Genomic DNA, 12,598 nt, shown 5'->3' with positions numbered 1-12,598 from the left:
GGACATTTATTTACTATCAAGGAACTGTGGATGCTCTTTTTCACAATTTAGATTAAATCCTAGCAATAGCTGTAAGATATTTGATTGAGTATCTGGACAGAATCAACTGAAGAGGAGATGATGAATAAGGGAATATTTTGTCCGCTAGCTCTAAAAAAGAAATACATATATATGCCGTAAACATATATATATTGTAAAATACACAATGTTTTCTATTTTCTTTACTTGTGGGAATTTCCTTCTTTACTTAGACATCTAAGCTGTGTGCAAAACCAGCAATGCTCTGATACGAACACTCCTCCATGCAACCAGTTATCTCCTGGAGAAATGCAACTCAGCAAAAAAGATTCCTGTTGATCAATTTCATGGGGGAGGGAAGAGGGTGCGACAAGCTGCACGTTTCACTGAACAGAGAGTGCGGTCAGCCCACTGTACCAGGCATCTTGACGGGGGGTAACAGAAGGTTCATCTGAACTGCGATGGATTAGTAACCTGAAACACAACACGTTTTATCTTTTGCTTCATTCAGGGAAACAGGAGTTGTCACATGGAATAAATTCACAAGCACATTTTGGTGGACTCACATTACCAACAGGGAGTGAAGGTCAGATGTAGAGGTGCTTCACATTACTAGCCTAGCCTCTGCTCTGTTAGTGTTGTGGCAAAAGATTCATTTAACTTTATTAATAAGTAAAATCTAACTGAGATCACAAGTCTTTACCAAGCTCTATGACAGGAGCACAGAAAGCTAACATGGAAACATAGAAGGCAGAATGTAATGCAGAGGTATGGGAAGAATCTTAAGCACTGACAACAACAGGGTTGATCTTTCAGACATCTGACAGTTGCTGCAAATACATTAGGTCTTGTGAGCTTTTATCTGCAGAGTATTATTTCATGCATGAGTTCAGAGATCACAAGGGCTTTCGTTCTGAACTAATTTTGAGCTATAAGGACAGAGTAGCAAAATATAATTTTGGATCTCAAACTATAATGAGTTTGAGGTCCCTAAACTGCATTGTCTACAATGGAGACCTACCTTTTTTGGACAAATCATTTAAAAAATAGCTTCTTTTCTTTTGTGTTGGGGTGGTTGCATCGCAGAACGGCTTCACAACTGTGTAGATAAATGTCACTGTGTTTGCCTTATTAGCCTATTAGCATGCTTATTGGGTCCCAAATGATTTTCCGTTGTAAAAATCTGCTGCCGTCTTTCACTTGTGGAGTAATGTTGCTCTCACAGCTAAATATGGTCATTTCATTGCCCATGAATTTACAGCTTTGTATGACTGTATGCATCTGCTGTAGACATTGCTGTAATCAGTGTGCGGCTGTTTTTTCACCCAGGCTTGCACTTTGTTACAAGTTGTGATAGCATCTGCAGATAAGAGTTAGACACCACAGGGACAGGGTTTCAGGCATCATATTTACAGCAAATGTTGAACACAATGCCTAAATGGTTCAGTGGAGCTCACTCTCAAGATTCTAGGTTGTTATAGGATATGAAAATAATTAATCAACTTTACTTGGTTGACCTGCATAGCTAATTAACAAGTGTATTACTGCTTGTTAAGTTTTTTTTCTGAAACAGTGTCAAATGTGGGCTACAGGGTCTAAATTATAGCTTTCTCAGCAACATAGTGACCTCATTCATTTAGGTCAAAACCTCATGAGCTGACACTATGCATTTTTCAGATGGTGATCTCAACACCTGGTTGAGAGACATGATCTTTTTATCTCATACACTCACACATTGCGACTGATGAATGATCAAATGGCCAATATTATTACTATTATTAGTTTTTTACGATTTCACATTCTTTTGAGGAAACTGGGCTGTAAATATGTCATATAGGGGCATACAGTTGTCTTGGTTATTGACTGTGTATCCTGATAATAGAACAAAGAGAGGGGTGACTGATAAATATCATAAAAACTAAGGCACATGTCATCCCACATCCCATTTCTACAACCCTCAAGCCTAAATATTTGATTTCATGGCAACAGCAAATCTAATGACAAAATATTCCAGTAAAACAACCCTCCCACAACAAACATTTTTATATGTCACATTCAAGCAGTGTGATAAAGACATGTATTCACATTAAAACCCGTTAAGATTACCTTGACCTACACCATGTTAAAATGTATCACACAAATGGAATGTTTACTTTTAAAGCATTTCTTATCCAGCACTTTGCACAGCATATGGCTGCATCCACAAATGCAGTAAGGCTAGCTGAGGCATGTGACTTTAGGCATATCTAGATCTCCTCATGTGACTGGAGAAAATATCTCTCTCTCTCTCTCTCTCTCTCTCTCTCTCTCTCTCTCTCTCTCTCTCTCTCTCTCTCTCTCTCTCTCTCTCATCCACTCAATTCTATTACCCTTTAGCCAGCAGAGCTGCTGGGGGTAAGAGGGGCAGATCCAGTTACTGGGAGAAAATTTATGTTGAGAGACGGTGTATGGTGAGGGATAAACTGCTGATGAACTGACCAACTGTGCTCTGTGTTTTACCTGCCAAATGTACACACGCAGACACATACAAATACAGTAAGATGAGACATTTTGGTTCAGCAAACCTGCAAGCACGGGCTTTCTCCTTCCTCCTCATGTAAAGGACCCCCAGCTGGGAATAGGCAGGAGACGTCTGTTTTGATTTGTTTTAGGAATCCATCTGGGAAAATGTTTTTTTGCACATAATTACATGCCTGTCGAAGGTGAAAGCCTCTCAGAATAGTTTTCATTCTCTGAACTTCTACATTTTGGGTACTTTTTCAAATGGCAACCACAAATAATGCTTCATGTTGCTGCAAACCCCTGCACCCTCTTGGATTGGTATGTGAGGGTTACAGAGCAATGCTCTTGAGGTCAAGCAAAGAAACTCTATATTCATGCCTCTGCCTCTTATTTCAGAACCAGTACCATATTTGAATATGTCAATCCTGCTGAAAATACTGCTTGTGTAAAATTTAGACTGTTCTCTTCATTCTTTGTTAAAACTGGAATAAATAAAACATTTTATGTACCAGTCATCTAATTAAAGGTGTCTGTATTAAATATAAGAACTTCAGTTGGTTTGCTTTAGAGGTTTTTTGCTGGTAAGGCTACTTGTTTTTGAGGGTTTTATCTATTAAACAGGTATCCAATACTAAATAAAGAAACACACGATCATTTCAATAAAGATAATAAAAAAAAAGAAAAACTATTATTTCCTTAGCATTTGACAACAACATAGCAGTTGGCACACTCTTTTAAGGTTAAATAACAAGTTAATGTTGCTAAGAAATAAAGTATTTAAGCAGATGCAATGCCATTTGAGTCTAAATGGACTATTTTGAATATTGGCATTGTATACTGTAACTAAGTAGGCTATTTTCATGAAAGAGGAGGCTGGCTGTCATTCTGTATTTCATATATAGTCAGCACATTTCAAAAAATCCTTTAAAAAATCCTATTCAAAACAGTTGGTTTAACCTAATATGTGTGTGTGTGTGTGTGTGTGTGTGTGTGTGTGTGTGTGTGTGTGTGTGTGTGTTTCCCAGCTTAGTTTAATTTGGGTGAAGTTGACGGTATCAGTGCTGTAAAATCCTGCCGAACAGGTGGATGAACCCCTGTGTGCAAACAAAAAGCACAGGCTCCAACCGGCGTGTTGCCTCGGCTATATAGCAACACAAATATTCTCCCAACACATTGGTCAATTATTTAATTTCAACGCTATCTCTCAGCCAATCAGGGAAGAGCTGCGTTTTACGTCGAGAGGCGTGCTATGATTGGTCAAACCCTCGGGTCAGCTGAGTAGGAGGAATGTATAAATATTCCTCTGAACTTTTGTCTGCTGCAGTGTGTTTGTATGTCTGTGTGTGTGTCGGCGTGAGCGTATGACTTTATTTAAGAAAAACCGTCTAAAATAATTATTTTTGCACTAAATAATATTTAAGGTAAGTCATTTAATATTCTGAAGAAATGTCTGTTATAGCTAGAAATGAACAGCTAAACTTCTGTTTTGTCGGGGGTGGCGGGGGTGAGTGACGACTTTTCTTGCTACATTTTGACAGTTTGACAGCCTTTACATCCTGAAGTTAAGCTACCTTAATGAGCCACCTGTCTCTATTTCAGATAAAAACAACCCGCCTCGATTGTTGCATTTATGCTTCTACGTTGTTTTTCAGGCAGCTTTGCTAAAACCACAGGAAGACAGCCCACTCCTGGTGGAATCAATCACCATGGTTGCCACAAGCACATTGAAGACCAAAAGCAGCGACTGTATTTCAGAATTGGTTGACCGAAGATATGACCAGGCGTGCATTGAGAAAGGTGAGCGTACTGGCCTTTTCTATTACTTGCTAGTTGCTGGACACTTCCAGTTGTGTGCTTGTTTATCCCTGTGTGGTGCATGGCTGCAGCAGTGGAGGGGGAGGGGAGGGGAAGTCAACAGAATGAAGTCATCCCTTCAGCCTGTCTGCACAACAGCAGCCTGCCTATAATAGCCTATTTAACCGGATTTGTCTGTTCAGGGCTAAATTATTGTATTGCAAAACCTACATTGTGATTGGTTATGATTCCTATCTTAAGGTTTTGCACGGTTTAGCAGTCTGTATGTGTGATGTTTATCCTTCTTTTTCGCATGAGAGCAGTAGGCTAATATACAGCCACTCACTGCACCAGAGGGGTTGCAAAAGCAGAGGAACTCCCTCAATAACTTGTTAATCATCATATGTAGTTTAGGTTTGTCAAAACTAAAGGAGATGTAATGTCGTTTGTGCATGTTAGCATCTTGAAATCTGGCATTAGTCCTTAAATCAACTTGTATTGTTTTCACAGAACTGGATTTCTGGGATAACTGCCTGGCTGAGCCCCAGAGGAATGCAGATGTCTCGGAGGACAGAACCTGTCAACAGCTTGCGAAGATGTTTGAAAACTGCCTGTCACGAGCCAAGAAGACAACACTGCACTGCTCCTCTGTGCTGGTACCAGAGAAGCTCACACGCAGAATAGCTCGCGAAGTCCTGCGGCTTGCATCTTGCGAACCCTGCGGCCTGCGTGGCTGCGTCCTCTATGTCCACCTGGAGCTGGACAAGGGCTGCAAGCGGCTGGAGCGCATTGTGTACGATGCCACTGTGGTGCCTACGTTTGAGCTAACTCTTGTGTTCAAGCAGGATGGCAATGCGTGGCCGAGCCTCCGGGACTTCCTATTTATGGGAACCTGCTTTGCCCCGAATTTCAGGCACATACTTAAACTGAGTCCCGGTTTCCGGCTGGTCAAGAAAAAACTGTACTCCTCCTCGGCTGGTACCGTGGTAGAAGAGTGCTGAACTATGGGAGGCATTGGAGTGGGATATCTGGTTTCCCATGGGTAAACGCACTTCTGCCCAAATGTAAATGACACTCCAGTGGTGTCATATTTTCTACAGTGTTTTTGTACAATATGGTTTGTTAGTTTAACTATTAGTAGCCAGTCAGTTCAGTTTGGGACTTGGGATGTAACGTTAAAAGCTTAGGCATAAATGAGCCTGATAGATCTGGGTTTGGCTTCAGTGTTTCTAAAAGTGCTGTTTTTTTTTTTAATCTGAAATTGTAATATTCTGGGTGTTTTCCTAATCATGAGCATTTCATGTTCCAACACAATTTTAAATTGTACATTTTGCAGATGAATGTAAAACCATGTTCACATAAACATGTTTGAGGGCCATACTGTGGGTACACTTTGTTAAAGACACTAGCCACTTTGTTGATGCATCTGCCTGTTTCCAGATGCAGTGAATGTGTTCAACAGTAAACGCACCTAGGCTTGAAAAGGAGACTAAAAGGTAGTCCTTGGGGGCCATATGTAGCTAGTTGTGTAATGCTGTATTTAGGGCTGCGGATGTTTTTAGGACTGTCCTGTGACGATGCTGCTGTCATGGTGTGGGCTTCTCACACTGAGGCAATGTGGATGCCTTAAATGTCAAAGAAATTTAAATGTTTTTCACTTGGATCACAGAGCTATGTGTATGTTTAGTGTAAATCTTTTATTGCATTTTTATTTTTATACCCCCTCCTACAGATGCGCCTTTTCAATGAAGAGCCTTCATATATAGATTATTAAAAGGAAGGTTCACCCAAATGTAAAAGCTTTGTTATGGATTTTGTCATCCGGGATGTGCAAAGAAATTACTGGAGGTCCAGCTAGTAATTTGTGATTTTTGGTGAATTCCCTACAGTGTTTGGGGGGGTGTGGGTTTTTTTTTTTTAAATGCCATTTGAACTCCTCCTTGACAAAAACTAGGTCTTGTCTATTAGACAATAAAAAAAAAAGGTTTTTTAACCTCAATTTGAATTTGCAGACTTGATTCAGTGTAATTTGCAGTCCTAGAACATCACTGTGCATATTCTGGATCCATAAAACAAGCCTGAAGTGGGCAGGCAACAGTGGGACAATGCGGGCTTTTCAAACAGAAGAGGAACAAGAATGTGATGTGTTTATTATGCATGCTGTGGGCTCGTGACAAAAGAATATTCTGCATCACAAAAGCCACAAGCAGTCACTGTAGAACAACTTTATAAGCACATGTTGCATATTTGGCACAAGTAGTACATAGAAACTAACCAACTCTGGTAATCACATCAAACGACAGCGCCTTCAGAAAATGATTTAGTTAGTGCTCACGACCCTATTACTTAATGATTATTTTGAGTCTGTTGCACCCTACGGTGTCTGCTAAGAAACTATGTCCAGTCAAGATTGCACATAAGTAGCACTGCTGTAGCTGTTCATATAAGCACATCAGCTGCTTGTTGTGCTAACCTGCAGAGCTCGTGTGACATTTCTCTCTCTGTCTTTAATGGAGGTGTCTCCATGATTTTGTAGGCCTCTGTATGAGTTATACAAATGAGATTCAGATGAACTGAAGATTGTGACACTTGTGTGGGACATTTGTGCTCCTGACCCTTTTCTCTCCCCCTCTCATTATTGTAAGTGCATGGTTTGAGGCTAAGGTAAGCAACTGACATAATGGTGTACTACTTTATACTGATTGCGTCAAAGTTTTACCAATTATTCTGTCATTCATGCACAAACAAGAGAACAGGGTGACGTGGTGACAGTAGGTTAACGACAGAAGCACTTGATCTTGTGCGTGAGATGCATAACTGACACGGTGAAGGGACAAGGCACTAGTGATATGTCTACCCTCCCCACCAGTTTCCCTCCTGTGCTAATGTGGGTCAGCAATAGCAGTTGGCATTGTTGAGCTCATAAAAGTATAAAACACTGAACATCTGTCTGTGGAGATTCACTGGCAAATATACTGCTGAATATAAACACATAAATCATTACCATATTTAACATTATTTTAGTTGATAATTTATGCTGAAAATTTTTTTTTATCCCATTATATCTAGTATATCTCAGGTTTCACAGGGATCTTAATTTCAACAAGTTTTCCTATATGATTATTCTTTACACAGCTTATTTTAATTTAAATCCCACCCAAATGCCGAATCATGTTTTTTGCCACAGAAAAATATTTGAGGCATGACTACTTAAAAAAATAGCTTGACATTTTTGGGGGAAAATCTTTGATTTGCCTTGTTGCCAAGGTGTGATGAGAAGACCACTCTCATATGTCATTAACACAAGTTGGATCCAGGAGACAGTTAGCTTAGCTTAGTGTAAAGACTGGGAACGGGGAAACAGCTAGGTGGTAATGCCTAAAAAAGTTGTAAAAACAACAAGTTGCATTTATGTACCTATGTTGGTATTTCTTTGTTGCGACCAGTGTGTTTCCAGGAGTCTTGTCGTTATTGTGAGGCAGCCAGCTCCAGAAAGTCACCGCTCCTAGCCAAGAAAGGGTCCAGCACAGCACCACTTGTTTCTCTACAGATTAAACAACAAGATATAACATGCCAATTAGTGAGCTTTGAGGTGCTGGCAGGTGGATTTTGTTACCTTTGGACAGAGCCAGACTAGCTGTTTCCCATCTGTTTTCAGTTTATGCTAAGCTCAGTTAACCGGCTGCTAGCTGTACCCTTCAACAGAGAGATATGGCAAGAGAGCAAATAAGAACATGTCAAGCTCTGATTTTAAAAACCACAACTTGAGTGTTTAGCCCAGTTTTCCAATTTATATCTGAAGCCAGATGAGTAAAATTGGTGTAGATTCATTGACACCTATGTTAAGCCATCTGTCATCTGTTGCTGAATTTTACCAGCTTACTAAGCCTTATGAGGATCTTCATCAAGAAGTCCCTTTTAACATGTGATATTTACAGTATATTACATCCTTAGTTTACGGTAGGTCTATGTCCAAAGGAAGCAAAGGCTCCTACCGAGGGACACACTAACATAATTAATCTAGGCTCATGGAAAAGTACTGGAGGCCTTTTTTCACGCAGTTGCAATCAAAAGAATCTGAGCTGCACTGCACTGGCTTGGCAACTCATTCACTGAAGCTCATTAATCCATTGGTGGTACTTGAGGTTCTCAGTGTCAACATGATTCATCTCAACTTGCGCAGTGTGAGTTTCAGTGAGAGTACCGTGTTGCAAAATGAGTCCTTCCCTGCCACAGCTGCAGAGTCCCACTGATCAGACTGATCGCACATGCCCGCTGCCTACACAGCACATACTGTAGCCTCAACAGCCTACAGGTGTTTACCAGCTTTGATTCACCTCTCTGTCCCCATGGGGTGTCCGAGACACAGGATAGGCCTGTTTGTTCCCTGACTCTGAGGCGGGCCTGATTCCTTGTTTACTCCTGACTCACAGAACAACCTCTTTCTGGGAACATGGAAATCTGATGAACGTGGATAAGGGATAAATGTCGCACAGGGACCGGAGTTATTTGATGATCCAAATATGTTTATCTGTCTTGTGGTCTACGTAAACAAAGTTTTTATCATCTTTTCTTTGTTAATTTACAGGATATGTCCAGCCAATCTTATCAGACTTTGCTGTTAAGTACTACAAAGTACAGTGGATATAAATAAATATAGAAATAGATTTTTGTCAGGGTTAGGACTGTCTATTGCAATATTAGCTGCCTTGTAAGACTGTAATTCAAGCCAAAAAACTGAAAGGAGGCCAAGAAATTTACAGTTTTTCCTGATGGTGGTACCATGAGAAAGGCTGTGTTATTACCTAAGTTATGTGGGTTTATTTGTCAGGGATGGTCACTTTACAGTGGTCCCGAGCTACTGTGACAAATCAAAACACAAAGGCCCCTAAACATCAGGGAGTGAGGTCTCAACCAAGAGAAAGTTGGACTCTACTTTATATGGTCTGGGTTGGCAAACAAGAGCTTCCTGTTTGCTCTTTACTGAAGTTATATCACATGCTTTCTGGGTATTGAAATTCAAATCTTTCAAACCCTCACCTCTCGCTGCCATTGGAGCTGGCCACATGAAATGCTGGTGAGTGGAATTTTAAATCTACTTTGCATTGCCAAGTATCATTTAAACACATGTGCACTGAGGGCAATCTCACAGGAGGTATCACAGGCTGAGGGACGGCTAGTGTTTGTTGACAAGTACTGAACTTAATCCAACACAGGAACACAAGCAAAGTGCAAGATATTTTTTAAATAGTATTTAAGTTTAGATATCTTTTTTTATTACAATGTCAGCATGCTTAAACAATAAACTAAGATTGTGAACATGGTAAATATATATTTACTAAATACATGTTTGCATTGTCATTGTGAGCATGCTTGCTTACATTAGCATTTAGCTTGAAGCACTGTTGTGCCTGCATACCATTTCACAAGGTAGCTAGCTTGACTGCAGGCTATTAAGTATGCTACTTAGCACACATGAGGAGGAGAAAAACTTTTTTTCTAATACAACATGGGGCTCTTTTAAAGTGATGTGAGCCTTTGTCCATGCTGTTTGGTAACAGATGTGTGACATGAAATACTCTTTTAGCATGTTGTTAAGTTAAAGCCCCAAACAACCAGAAAAAATTGCTCCTGCAATACAACATTAATTAAAATGTTCAGTTATTGCTGATGTGAATAATGTTGGCTCAGTTCTATGAAATTTTGAGGCTGAGGCTATACTTTGTGTGAAGTTTGACTTTTTTACAGATATGCAGGGACACAAATAGTAACACCTTTTAATATAATGCAGTCCAGTACATGAACACAAAAATGAGCACAGAGGTAAATCAACACCGTGACAAGGTGTTGTAATAATAATAATAATAATAATCTTTAGAGCACTTTTCAAAAAACATGTTTCAAAGTGCTTTTACTAGTGCAAAGACAATAAAACACAGATAAAAACAAAAATACACGATAAAACTAATTATGTAGCAATTATGAATTCCTGTGGTTTTACATAGAATGTATTTAGTGCATGACCTTGAAATGGATTGCACTGACATGTATAGATAATTCACTTTGTCTGGTCATTCACAGCCTCTTACCCTCAACATTTATTTCCGCACATTAAATTATGATTTTTGACCTGTTGATGAACTTGATATGTCAAAGAAGCCTGACTAACATTTAAATACAGCATTAAAATGTTTGTGAGCACAAGATTTACAATTGATTGCTGCATGAGGTCATAGCCAGCTCGAGGTCCTGCGTGTAACACGGTGTACAAGAACAGGCAGTGCCTTCCCAAGAACTTGGCATCTTTATACAACATATGATGTTGACCCTCTTGAGTTGATCATATTATATTAAACATGAGTGAGACACATTTTTAAAGGGCAGAGTAACTAAGTAACAAGTGGATGAAGTTCATAAATAAACCATTACAACTGCTGTAAAATGAAACAAAATAGCCCTAACAGACACTTGATGCACATGTTTAACAGCAGCGTATTCCTAAAAAAATATGGATATTTTGAGATGTTGCTATGCTATTCACAGCAGTGTGGAGACAGAGGCTTATTTAAAAGTCACACTCACTACAGTGTTTATCCGGCCGGTGTGTGACCTTCGTAGGACACTGCCCCTGGAAGGTTTGGAGCTGCTTCAAATGGGCCTTTGTTAGCTCATTGCTAACAAAGGCCCATTGTAGGTTATAATAATAGGTAATAGTGCATCTTTTCTGGTTCAAATGTACCTCACTGAGAGTTTACAGCTCTACACAGTCCAAATAAACTGATATCATGCAAGGGGGGTTTTTTGTATAAAGATTGTAGTAAGTGTAGTGTATGTGCCTAGACAAACTCAAGAAAACATAAAATAAGAAATCATCAATCTTAAAGATTTCTTTAGAAATTGTACAGAAACTCAAAAAAACAGGAAATGCTTTAGTGACCATGTTTTTCTTGCTCATTCTTTTCCGGTAAAATGTTAAAATGCCATCATGAAACAATCTATGTCTTCCCCTGAAAAACATGAAAACAACTCTGCGGAAACCTTTGGCTTTTGGAGATTTAAAGTTATATAAGAAATTGAATACAAACAGGGCACAAAGAGAACAAGCATATTTTGTTTTATTTATAAAAATGAACAACTTGCAATCCTCATTCCACCGCTGTTCCTGAAATAGCAACTTTGGAAATTTCAAGAACTGATTTGTAATTGCCAACCTAATGAAATAAAGAATGCAAATTATCATCATTAAGATATATTGTAGATCATTAAGTTGTTGCCTGAGAGTGTGTAGGAGGGGTGAAGTGGCCACGACCCCTTTCACACCACTCTTCATTATCATTAATTTAATACAGTATCTTTATATTTATTCCACTTCAGTATCCATATAATTAGCATTCAAAACATCCCTTTCTTTAAATAGAGCCGGGCCATGATTTAATCTCCTGTGCCGGGTTGCCTGCATTATTATGGTTCATACAATATATCAGAGTATAATTAGGGACTCTTCATATTAGTGTTGCTATAATTTAACCTCTCTTTTGTTACTTGGCTCACCTGGTGGAACAATGCTTTTATCGTTGCTTAAACAGATGAAACGGCACTAAAGTGCGTTTGAGATTGCGATTCTTACGAAGCTCTGGGTCATTTTTCCCCATGGATTTGGCACTGAAATAAAACCAGCTGTCTTTCATGATGTCAATCAGTTTTGTGGCTCAAGTGCTTCATTCAGTAACTGGACCAAGAAGAGTTACTGCTCATAACTACTATCATTAAACTTTGACAGCAGAGTTTGTGTATCTGTGTGTATGTTGGAATCTTTGATTCATTTTAGGATGCCAGATGGTTAGAATTTATGGATTGCTTACTTGGCTGCAATGTGGATCATTATAGGCTAATGATAGACAAGAATTACAACATATGTGAAATAGTGAAATATTGTGTAAACTGTTAGGAGGATTGATGCTTTGGCTCAGGGGGTTTGAAGTTTCACAGCCCAGAGATCCCGCTGCCATCTAGTGGAGAAAAGGAATGATAACATTTCACACAACAGGTTATAAACAAAAAATCCATTTAAACGCAAATATTTTAATAGATTATAAAAGTATATTCTGCACATAAGTGAAAATATTTTTACAACTGATACTTCTTCTGTTTTCCTTTTTTTTTCGTAATTTCTATTACTTTAGTCCAGCATATTTTTTTCAAAATTTTATAAACACATTAGTATATTAGCAGACACAACAACAATACAGGGAGAGAGACGTACACCAAATAATTAAACAAATAA

At 39.0% G+C, this 12,598-nt stretch overlaps 1 protein-coding gene across 1 annotated transcript; it reads left to right on the top strand.

Moving 5' to 3' along the window:
• Positions 1 to 3,805: 3,805 nt before the first annotated feature.
• LOC119911553 (DNA damage-inducible transcript 4-like protein) lies at positions 3,806 to 6,113 on the top strand. The gene is made up of 3 exons (XM_038730454.1): positions 3,806 to 3,941; positions 4,173 to 4,317; positions 4,825 to 6,113. The coding sequence occupies exons 2-3, from the start codon at positions 4,227 to 4,229 to the stop codon at positions 5,313 to 5,315; spliced, it is 582 nt and encodes a 193-aa protein (XP_038586382.1). The 5' UTR covers positions 3,806 to 3,941; positions 4,173 to 4,226; the 3' UTR covers positions 5,316 to 6,113.
• The last annotated feature ends 6,485 nt before the right edge of the window (positions 6,114 to 12,598 follow it).

Source organism: Micropterus salmoides, unplaced genomic scaffold (genome assembly GCF_014851395.1).
Source record: "Micropterus salmoides isolate LMB-PRFRI ecotype aquatic unplaced genomic scaffold, ASM1485139v1 Ms_hic_scaffold_2, whole genome shotgun sequence".
NCBI classification, from domain to species: Eukaryota; Metazoa; Chordata; class Actinopteri; order Centrarchiformes; family Centrarchidae; genus Micropterus; species Micropterus salmoides.
Note: the sequence above shows the minus strand (reverse complement) of the source record. Positions and strands in the feature narration are given on the sequence as shown.

Bases quoted from the DNA above. Each gene is read 5' to 3' on its own strand.
- LOC119911553 (XM_038730454.1), top strand. From the start codon at position 4,227: ATGGTTGCCACAAGCACATTGAAGACCAAAAGCAGCGACTGTATTTCA. The intron at 4,318-4,824 runs GTGAGCGTACTG...TTGTTTTCACAG, and splicing joins CCAGGCGTGCATTGAGAAAG to AACTGGATTTCTGGGATAAC.